Genomic DNA, 9,937 nt, shown 5'->3' with positions numbered 1-9,937 from the left:
GAGCTGAAGAGCTGAGGGACAGCGCCCAGGCCCAGAGTTCAAGCCTCACAACCAACCAAAAAAAAAAAAAAAAGATACCTTCCAGCTCCTTCTTTTGAAGTCTCTCCATGAAAATATTTCAGAGTTGACTGTCGCATGAAAAAAGGCTATTTTGATCCAGGAAGTCAGTCAATGGGGCCTATAAACTATAAAAGTAAGGACTTTGTCACTCTGACCAAATGCCAAAACATTTCCAGTGCTTTTTCCCTGTCCGGTGACACTGGTGACACGGTCACAGAGGTAGGCCAGGCGTCTCAGGGTCCAGGACGGGGTGACTGGTCCCCCATCCAGGCCTGAGCATGAAGAGGGGCGGGAGGGGCCAGCCCGAGCTTGTGAACAGGAACTTCCAAGACCTGGTTGCCCTGAGGTGGCGTTCCCGAAATCCTGCTTCTAGGGGCTAAAAGCTCCTGTGGGGTTCCTACTGCCAGGCGATATTCCCTGAGCGCGGGCGCGGCCCTCCTCACGCGGCGGGGTGCTGCAGTCTGACTCTTCCTAAATTGGGCTGGGGCTGGGCTGGTCCTTGGGGTCTGGTGCTGTCCCCGGCTTCCTAGCACTCTACCACTTCCAGCTTTGGGGTAGTTAACTGGAGATGAGTCTCACAGGCTTTCCCGCCTGCGCTGTCTTGGAACCACGGCCCTCAGCTAGATCGCAGCCTCCCGAGTAGCTGAGATGACAGGTGTGAGTCGCTGGCACCGGCTCTCGTTTCTGTGGCATGGCCGTTGCCTAAGGGCAAATCCGAAGGGCCTGTGGGCATGGCGGTGGCATGGAGAGGAGCTGGAGGCTGGAGGCCGCAGACGGAGGGAGGGAAGGCCGAAGAGCCAAGCGGGGAGCATTGGAAGAACATACCCTACAGAGGAGAGCTGAGCTCCGGGCAGGACATGGTGAGCACCGGCTCTGCAGGGAGCTGCGGTGGGTGCAGCGCCTTGCAGGAGGGGGGGGGGGGGATGGGGGAGGAGGGGGAGGGGGAGGGGGAGGGGGAGGGGGGCTCTGGGAGGAATTCACCTCTCTGTCTGCTCAGAGCTGGTCTTTCACCACCTGGTAGAGGGGGAGAGGGATGAGCAGCTCTGGGGAGGGAGGGAGGGAGGGAACACAAAACAGGGGAAGCATTTCGGCCTACTGCTGGGTGTGCGTTTGTGTGTGTGTGTGTGTGTGTGTGTGTGCGTGTGTGTGTGTGTGTGTGTGTGTGTGTGTGTGTGTGTAAACAGGGAGGGCTTCGTGAGCAGAGGACAGCACGGTGAGCGAGACCAAGAACTAGAGGTCTGGGCGTGGAGGCTGCGGCGGCGGGCACCCTGGCATTCCTTGCGTGTCTCCCTTTCGTCCTGGTGTTTGTGTCTTTGTCACGTTTCCCTCTCTTACTTATGTGATTGTCGGGTTACACTGTGTCCAGAACACACAACGCAGAAAGCATCCTGTCCTCCCCGCCCCGAGGAAACAGCCCGCATTGTCACGCAGTCCAAACCGCACTTCATCCTACGAAGCCAAGGCCGGGTCTCCATCTCCATGCTGTGTGCTCCCCGGCTCCCCGGCTCCCCGGCTCCCCGGCTCCCCGGCTCGTGGCGGACTGGACCTCCCTCGCTGCATCCCCTGCTGCGCTCCGTGACTCATGAAGTTCACTCAACATTCCAGGTTCGGCCATGCAGCGGCCTGGGTCAGAGGCTCCTTCCTTTTTATGGCTAGAGTGTAATGAGTCCAGAGTCTCAGTGGGGAAAGGTTCCAGAAAGTTCTAGGGATGGATGGTGACAGATAACTGCACAATAATAAGAATGCACCCCTACGGCATGGGCAGAGTGTTTTAGGTTCTGCATATCTGGCCCCAGCTTCTGAGGACGCTTCCTGGAAACCCTTGGGAGAGGCACGCAGGACGGGCGGGGGGGGGGTTGGGACGGGCCGGGGGGGGAGGCGCGGGGGAGGCGCGGGACGGGCAGAGTGGGGAGGCGCGGGCCAGGCGGGGGGGGGGGCGCAGGATGGGACGGGGGGGGGGGGAGGCGCGGGGTGGACAGTGCTCGCTGGCGCGCTGTGTGTGGGGGGGCTGGTGTCACTGTGTGTGGGGGGGCTGGTGTCACTGTGTGTGGGGCTGGTGTCACTGTGTGCGGGGCTGGTGTCACTGTGTGCGGGGCTGGTGTCACTGTGTGCGGGGGGGCTGGTGTCACTGTATGTGGGGGGGCTGGTGTCACTGTGTGTGCGGGGCTGGTGTCACTGTGTGCGGGGGGCGGGGCTGGTGTCGCTGTGTGCAGGGCTGGTGTCACTGTGTGTGGGGCTGGTGTCACTGTGTGCGGGGGGGCTGGTGTCACTGTGTGCGGGGGGGCTGGTGTCACTGTGTGCGGGGCTGGTGTCACTGTGTGTGGGGCTGGTGTCACTGTGTGCGGGGCTGGTGTCACTGTGTGCGGGGCTGGTGTCACTGTGTGTGGGGCTGGTGTCACTGTGTGCGGGGCTGGTGTCACTGTATGCGGGCGGGGCTGGTGTCACTGTGTGCGGGGGGGGGCTGGTGTCACTGTGTGTGGGGCTGGTGTCACTGTGTGCGGGGCTGGTGTCACTGTGTGTGGGGCTGGTGTCACTGTGTGCGGGGCTGGTGTCACTGTGTGCGGGGCTGGTGTCACTGTGTGCGGTGGGGCTGGTGTCACTGTGTGCGGGGCTGGTGTCACTGTGTGCGGGGCTGGTGTCACTGTGTGCGGGGGGGCTGGTGTCACTGTGTGCAGTGGGGCTGGTGTCACTGTGTGTGGGGCTGGTGTCACTGTGTGTGCGGGGCTGGTGTCACTGTGTGCGGTGGGGCTGGTGTCACTGTGTGCGGGGCTGGTGTCACTGTGTGTGCGGGGCTGGTGTCACTGTGTGCAGGGGGCTGGTGTCACTGTGTGCGGGGGGGCTGGTGTCACTGTGTGCGGTGGGGCTGGTGTCACTGTGTGCAGGGGGCTGGTGTCACTGTGTGCGGGGGGGCTGGTGTCACTGTGTGCGGTGGGGCTGGTGTCACTGTGTGCGGTGGGGCTGGTGTCACTGTGTGCGGTGGGGCTGGTGTCACTGTGTGTGCGGGGCTGGTGTCACTGTGTGCGGGACTGGTGTCACTGTGTGCGGGGCTGGTGTCACTGTGTGCGGGGCTGGTGTCACTGTGTGCGGGGCTGGTGTCACTGTATGCGGGCGGGGCTGGTGTCACTGTGTGCGGGGGGGGCTGGTGTCACTGTGTGTGGGGCTGGTGTCACTGTGTGCGGGGGGGGCTGGTGTCACTGTGTGCGGTGGGGCTGGTGTCACTGTGTGCGGGGCTGGTGTCACTGTGTGCGGGGGGGCTGGTGTCACTGTGTGCGGGGGGCTGGTGTCACTGTGTGCGGGGGGCTGGTGTCACTGTGTGCGGTGGGGCTGGTGTCACTGTGTGTGCGGGGCTGGTGTCACTGTGTGCGGGGCTGGTGTCACTGTATGTGGGGGGGCTGGTGTCACTGTGTGTGCGGGGCTGGTGTCACTGTGTGCGGGGGGCTGGTGTCACTGTGTGCGGTGGGGCTGGTGTCACTGTGTGTGCGGGGCTGGTGTCACTGTGTGCGGGGCTGGTGTCACTGTATGTGGGGGGGCTGGTGTCACTGTGTGTGCGGGGCTGGTGTCACTGTGTGCGGGGCTGGTGTCACTGTATGTGGGGGGGCTGGTGTCACTGTATGTGTGCGGGGCTGGTGTCACTGTGTGCGGGGGGCGGGGCTGGTGTCACTGTGTGCAGGGCTGGTGTCACTGTATGTGTGGGGGCTGGTGTCACTGTGTGTGTGGGGGGCGGGGCCAGTGTCACTGTGTGTGTGGGGGCTGGTGTCACTGTGTGTGCGGGGCTGGTGTCACTGTGTGTGGGGCTGGTGTCACTGTGTGTGTGGGGGCTGGTGTCGCTGTGTGTGGGGCTGGTGTCACTGTGTGTGGGGCTGGTGTCACTGTGTGTGGGGCTGGTGTCACTGTGTGCGGGGGGGCTGGTGTCACTGTGTGCGGGGGGCTGGTGTCACTGTGTGCGGGGGGCTGGTGTCACTGTGTGCAGGGGGCTGGTGTCACTGTGTGCGGGGCTGGTGTCACTGTGTGCGGTGGGGCTGGTGTCACTGTGTGCGGTGGGGCTGGTGTCACTGTGTGCGGGGCTGGTGTCACTGTGTGCGGGGGGGCTGGTGTCACTGTGTGCGGGGGGCTGGTGTCACTGTGCGGGGCTGGTGTCACTGTGTGTGGGGCTGGTGTCACTGTGTGCGGGGCTGGTGTCACTGTATGCGGGCGGGGCTGGTGTCACTGTGTGCGGGGGGGGGCTGGTGTCACTGTGTGTGCGGGGCTGGTGTCACTGTGTGCGGGGCTGGTGTCACTGTATGTGGGGGGGCTGGTGTCACTGTATGTGTGCGGGGCTGGTGTCACTGTGTGCGGGGGGCGGGGCTGGTGTCACTGTGTGCAGGGCTGGTGTCACTGTATGTGTGGGGGCTGGTGTCACTGTGTGTGTGGGGGGCGGGGCCAGTGTCACTGTGTGTGTGGGGGCTGGTGTCACTGTGTGTGCGGGGCTGGTGTCACTGTGTGCGGGGCTGGTGTCACTGTGTGCGGGGCTGGTGTCACTGTGTGCGGTGGGGCTGGTGTCACTGTGTGCGGGGCTGGTGTCACTGTGTGCGGGGCTGGTGTCACTGTGTGCGGGGGGGCTGGTGTCACTGTGTGCAGTGGGGCTGGTGTCACTGTGTGCGGGGCTGGTGTCACTGTGTGTGCGGGGCTGGTGTCACTGTGTGCGGTGGGGCTGGTGTCACTGTGTGCGGGGCTGGTGTCACTGTGTGTGCGGGGCTGGTGTCACTGTGTGCAGGGGGCTGGTGTCACTGTGTGCGGGGGGGCTGGTGTCACTGTGTGCGGTGGGGCTGGTGTCACTGTGTGCGGTGGGGCTGGTGTCACTGTGTGCGGTGGGGCTGGTGTCACTGTGTGTGCGGGGCTGGTGTCACTGTGTGCGGGACTGGTGTCACTGTGTGCGGGGCTGGTGTCACTGTGTGCGGGGCTGGTGTCACTGTGTGCGGGGCTGGTGTCACTGTATGCGGGCGGGGCTGGTGTCACTGTGTGCGGGGGGGGGCTGGTGTCACTGTGTGTGGGGCTGGTGTCACTGTGTGCGGGGGGGGCTGGTGTCACTGTGTGCGGTGGGGCTGGTGTCACTGTGTGCGGGGCTGGTGTCACTGTGTGCGGGGGGGCTGGTGTCACTGTGTGCGGGGGGCTGGTGTCACTGTGTGCGGGGGGCTGGTGTCACTGTGTGCGGTGGGGCTGGTGTCACTGTGTGTGCGGGGCTGGTGTCACTGTGTGCGGGGCTGGTGTCACTGTATGTGGGGGGGCTGGTGTCACTGTGTGTGCGGGGCTGGTGTCACTGTGTGCGGGGCTGGTGTCACTGTATGTGGGGGGGCTGGTGTCACTGTATGTGTGCGGGGCTGGTGTCACTGTGTGCGGGGGGCGGGGCTGGTGTCACTGTGTGCAGGGCTGGTGTCACTGTATGTGTGGGGGCTGGTGTCACTGTGTGTGTGGGGGGCGGGGCCAGTGTCACTGTGTGTGTGGGGGCTGGTGTCACTGTGTGTGCGGGGCTGGTGTCACTGTGTGTGGGGCTGGTGTCACTGTGTGTGTGGGGGCTGGTGTCGCTGTGTGTGGGGCTGGTGTCACTGTGTGTGGGGCTGGTGTCACTGTGTGTGGGGCTGGTGTCACTGTGTGCGGGGGGGCTGGTGTCACTGTGTGCGGGGGGCTGGTGTCACTGTGTGCGGGGGGCTGGTGTCACTGTGTGCAGGGGGCTGGTGTCACTGTGTGCGGGGCTGGTGTCACTGTGTGCGGTGGGGCTGGTGTCACTGTGTGCGGTGGGGCTGGTGTCACTGTGTGCGGGGCTGGTGTCACTGTGTGCGGGGGGGCTGGTGTCACTGTGTGCGGGGGGCTGGTGTCACTGTGCGGGGCTGGTGTCACTGTGTGTGGGGCTGGTGTCACTGTGTGCGGGGCTGGTGTCACTGTATGCGGGCGGGGCTGGTGTCACTGTGTGCGGGGGGGGCTGGTGTCACTGTGTGTGGGGCTGGTGTCACTGTGTGCGGGGCTGGTGTCACTGTGTGTGGGGCTGGTGTCACTGTGTGCGGGGCTGGTGTCACTGTGTGCGGGGCTGGTGTCACTGTGTGCGGTGGGGCTGGTGTCACTGTGTGCGGGGCTGGTGTCACTGTGTGCGGGGCTGGTGTCACTGTGTGCGGGGGGGCTGGTGTCACTGTGTGCAGTGGGGCTGGTGTCACTGTGTGCGGGGCTGGTGTCACTGTGTGTGCGGGGCTGGTGTCACTGTGTGCGGTGGGGCTGGTGTCACTGTGTGCGGGGCTGGTGTCACTGTGTGTGCGGGGCTGGTGTCACTGTGTGCAGGGGGCTGGTGTCACTGTGTGCGGGGGGGCTGGTGTCACTGTGTGCGGTGGGGCTGGTGTCACTGTGTGCGGTGGGGCTGGTGTCACTGTGTGCGGTGGGGCTGGTGTCACTGTGTGTGCGGGGCTGGTGTCACTGTGTGCGGGACTGGTGTCACTGTGTGCGGGGCTGGTGTCACTGTGTGCGGGGCTGGTGTCACTGTGTGCGGGGCTGGTGTCACTGTATGCGGGCGGGGCTGGTGTCACTGTGTGCGGGGGGGGCTGGTGTCACTGTGTGTGGGGCTGGTGTCACTGTGTGCGGGGGGGGCTGGTGTCACTGTGTGCGGTGGGGCTGGTGTCACTGTGTGCGGGGCTGGTGTCACTGTGTGCGGGGGGGCTGGTGTCACTGTGTGCGGGGGGCTGGTGTCACTGTGTGCGGGGGGCTGGTGTCACTGTGTGCGGTGGGGCTGGTGTCACTGTGTGTGCGGGGCTGGTGTCACTGTGTGCGGGGCTGGTGTCACTGTGTGCGGTGGGGCTGGTGTCACTGTATGTGGGGGGGCTGGTGTCACTGTGTGTGCGGGGCTGGTGTCACTGTGTGCGGGGCTGGTGTCACTGTATGTGGGGGGGCTGGTGTCACTGTATGTGTGCGGGGCTGGTGTCACTGTGTGCGGGGGGCGGGGCTGGTGTCACTGTGTGCAGGGCTGGTGTCACTGTATGTGTGGGGGCTGGTGTCACTGTGTGTGTGGGGGGCGGGGCCAGTGTCACTGTGTGTGTGGGGGCTGGTGTCACTGTGTGTGCGGGGCTGGTGTCACTGTGTGTGGGGCTGGTGTCACTGTGTGTGTGGGGGCTGGTGTCGCTGTGTGTGGGGCTGGTGTCACTGTGTGTGGGGCTGGTGTCACTGTGTGTGGGGCTGGTGTCACTGTGTGCGGGGGGGCTGGTGTCACTGTGTGCGGGGGGCTGGTGTCACTGTGTGCGGGGGGCTGGTGTCACTGTGTGCAGGGGGCTGGTGTCACTGTGTGCGGGGCTGGTGTCACTGTGTGCGGGGCTGGTGTCACTGTGTGCGGGGGGCTGGTGTCACTGTGTGCAGGGGGCTGGTGTCACTGTGTGCGGGGCTGGTGTCACTGTGTGCGGTGGGGCTGGTGTCACTGTGTGCGGTGGGGCTGGTGTCACTGTGTGCGGGGCTGGTGTCACTGTGTGCGGGGGGGCTGGTGTCACTGTGTGCGGGGGGCTGGTGTCACTGTGCGGGGCTGGTGTCACTGTGTGTGGGGCTGGTGTCACTGTGTGCGGGGCTGGTGTCACTGTATGCGGGCGGGGCTGGTGTCACTGTGTGCGGGGGGGGGCTGGTGTCACTGTGTGTGGGGCTGGTGTCACTGTGTGCGGGGCTGGTGTCACTGTGTGTGGGGCTGGTGTCACTGTGTGCGGGGCTGGTGTCACTGTGTGCGGGGCTGGTGTCACTGTGTGCGGTGGGGCTGGTGTCACTGTGTGCGGGGCTGGTGTCACTGTGTGCGGGGCTGGTGTCACTGTGTGCGGGGGGGCTGGTGTCACTGTGTGCAGTGGGGCTGGTGTCACTGTGTGTGGGGCTGGTGTCACTGTGTGTGCGGGGCTGGTGTCACTGTGTGCGGTGGGGCTGGTGTCACTGTGTGCGGGGCTGGTGTCACTGTGTGTGCGGGGCTGGTGTCACTGTGTGCAGGGGGCTGGTGTCACTGTGTGCGGGGGGGCTGGTGTCACTGTGTGCGGTGGGGCTGGTGTCACTGTGTGCGGTGGGGCTGGTGTCACTGTGTGCGCGGGGCTGGTGTCACTGTGTGTGCGGGGCTGGTGTCACTGTGTGCGGGACTGGTGTCACTGTGTGCGGGGCTGGTGTCACTGTGTGCGGGGCTGGTGTCACTGTATGCGGGCGGGGCTGGTGTCACTGTGTGCGGGGGGGGGCTGGTGTCACTGTGTGTGGGGCTGGTGTCACTGTGTGCGGGGGGGGCTGGTGTCACTGTGTGCGGTGGGGCTGGTGTCACTGTGTGCGGGGCTGGTGTCACTGTGTGCGGGGGGGCTGGTGTCACTGTGTGCGGGGGGCTGGTGTCACTGTGTGCGGGGGGCTGGTGTCACTGTGTGCGGTGGGGCTGGTGTCACTGTGTGCGGGGGGGCTGGTGTCACTGTGTGCGGGGCTGGTGTCACTGTGTGTGGGGCTGGTGTCACTGTGTGTGCGGGGCTGGTGTCACTGTGTGTGGGGCTGGTGTCACTGTGTGTGGGGCTGGTGTCACTGTGTGCGGGGCTGGTGTCACTGTGTGAGGGGCTGGTGTCACTGTGTGCGGGGGGGCTGGTGTCACTGTGTGTGGGGCTGGTGTCACTGTGTGTGGGGCTGGTGTCACTGTGTGCGGGGGGGCTGGTGTCACTGTGTGCGGGGGGGCTGGTGTCACTGTGTGCGGGGCTGGTGTCACTGTGTGTGGGGCTGGTGTCACTGTGTGTGCGGGGCTGGTGTCACTGTGTGTGGGGCTGGTGTCACTGTGTGTGGGGCTGGTGTCACTGTGTGCGGGGCTGGTGTCACTGTGTGAGGGGCTGGTGTCACTGTGTGCGGGGGGGCTGGTGTCACTGTGTGTGGGGCTGGTGTCACTGTGTGTGGGGCTGGTGTCACTGTGTGCGGGGGGGCTGGTGTCACTGTGTGCGGGGGGGCTGGTGTCACTGTGTGCGGGGCTGGTGTCACTGTGTGTGGGGCTGGTGTCACTGTGTGTGCGGGGCTGGTGTCACTGTGTGTGGGGCTGGTGTCACTGTGCGGCGGGGCTGGTGTCGCTGTGTGCGGTGGGGCTGGTGCCACGTGACCTCCCACCTCTAGATCCAGAACATCGCCCATGCGAGCTGCACCGTCCCACAGCGAAGTCCGAAGCAGCAGATGTCAGAACGCCATGTATCGAGACCCGGGGTCTTTTTGAGAGAAAACCCGCACACAGATCCAGAAGGGAGGCCACAGGAGGCCATGGAGCCACGTGTCCCCTACAAGCGAAGGCTCGCGGTGCAAGGGCTCCCTGCTGCCGGCACCCCAGGCTCAGCCTCCGGCCCCGGCTCTGGAGACCACAGATGGCTGTGCGGGGCCTCGGCCCGCGGAGCTCGTTAACGCAGCCAAACCGGGCCACCGCGGCCGCGCTGCCCGCCGCACTTCACTCCTGCACCCACGCGGGCTGGGGCTGGCCCTCGGCCCGCCTTCCGCAGTCAGGGAGCGAGGACGTGAACCTGACCTTCAGGACACTGAGACCCACGCAGCTTCCTCTCTGGCTTTTGTCTCTGGGGTTCCAAGATGCTAATACAGGCTAAAACATGTCTCCACTCTGTGTGTGTGTGTGTGTGTGTGTGTGTGTGTGTGTGTGTGTGTGTGTGTGTGTGTGTGTGTGTGTGTGTGATTTTTAAAACCAAATACCACATGATCCTTGAGTGCCAGGAAGATAGGAATCACATTTCATAATGTTTTCTCTGGAAAACAATCCAGGATTTCTACCAAATACCTGCCGGTCCTGCACCAAGGAGCCCTAGCCATGCCGCTTCTTATGCTGAGTAAGTATCAGATATTTGGGCTCAAACCACCAACCATTCTTCTACAAAACCAACCAGAGGGG

At 64.5% G+C, this 9,937-nt stretch overlaps 1 protein-coding gene across 2 annotated transcripts; it reads left to right on the top strand.

Moving 5' to 3' along the window:
* The first annotated feature begins 264 nt into the window (after nucleotides 1-264).
* On the top strand, nucleotides 265-9,645 carry LOC138822670 (uncharacterized). 2 transcript variants are annotated; one of them, XM_070015452.1, is made up of 4 exons: nucleotides 265-279; nucleotides 685-920; nucleotides 1,427-1,665; nucleotides 9,163-9,645. In XM_070015452.1, exons 2-4 carry the CDS (start codon nucleotides 803-805, stop codon nucleotides 9,439-9,441), a joined length of 636 nt encoding a protein of 211 aa, XP_069871553.1. In that variant the 5' UTR covers nucleotides 265-279; nucleotides 685-802; the 3' UTR covers nucleotides 9,442-9,645. The 2 variants fall into 2 exon arrangements, with proteins under 2 accessions (XP_069871553.1, XP_069871552.1); XM_070015451.1 differs by lacking the exon at nucleotides 265-279 and having other exon boundaries at nucleotides 572-920.
* The last annotated feature ends 292 nt before the right edge of the window (nucleotides 9,646-9,937 follow it).

Source organism: Dipodomys merriami, unplaced genomic scaffold, assembly GCF_024711535.1.
Source record: "Dipodomys merriami isolate MVZ:Mamm:240054 unplaced genomic scaffold, mDipMer1.0.p SCAF_114, whole genome shotgun sequence".
NCBI classification, from domain to species: Eukaryota; Metazoa; Chordata; class Mammalia; order Rodentia; family Heteromyidae; genus Dipodomys; species Dipodomys merriami.
Note: the sequence above shows the minus strand (reverse complement) of the source record. Positions and strands in the feature narration are given on the sequence as shown.

Bases quoted from the DNA above. Each gene is read 5' to 3' on its own strand.
- LOC138822670 (XM_070015452.1), top strand. From the start codon at position 803: ATGGAGAGGAGCTGGAGGCTGGAGGCCGCAGACGGAGGGAGGGAAGGC. The intron at 921-1,426 runs GTGAGCACCGGC...CACTGTGTCCAG, and splicing joins TGAGCTCCGGGCAGGACATG to AACACACAACGCAGAAAGCA. The intron at 1,666-9,162 runs GTTCGGCCATGC...TCCCACCTCTAG, and splicing joins AAGTTCACTCAACATTCCAG to ATCCAGAACATCGCCCATGC.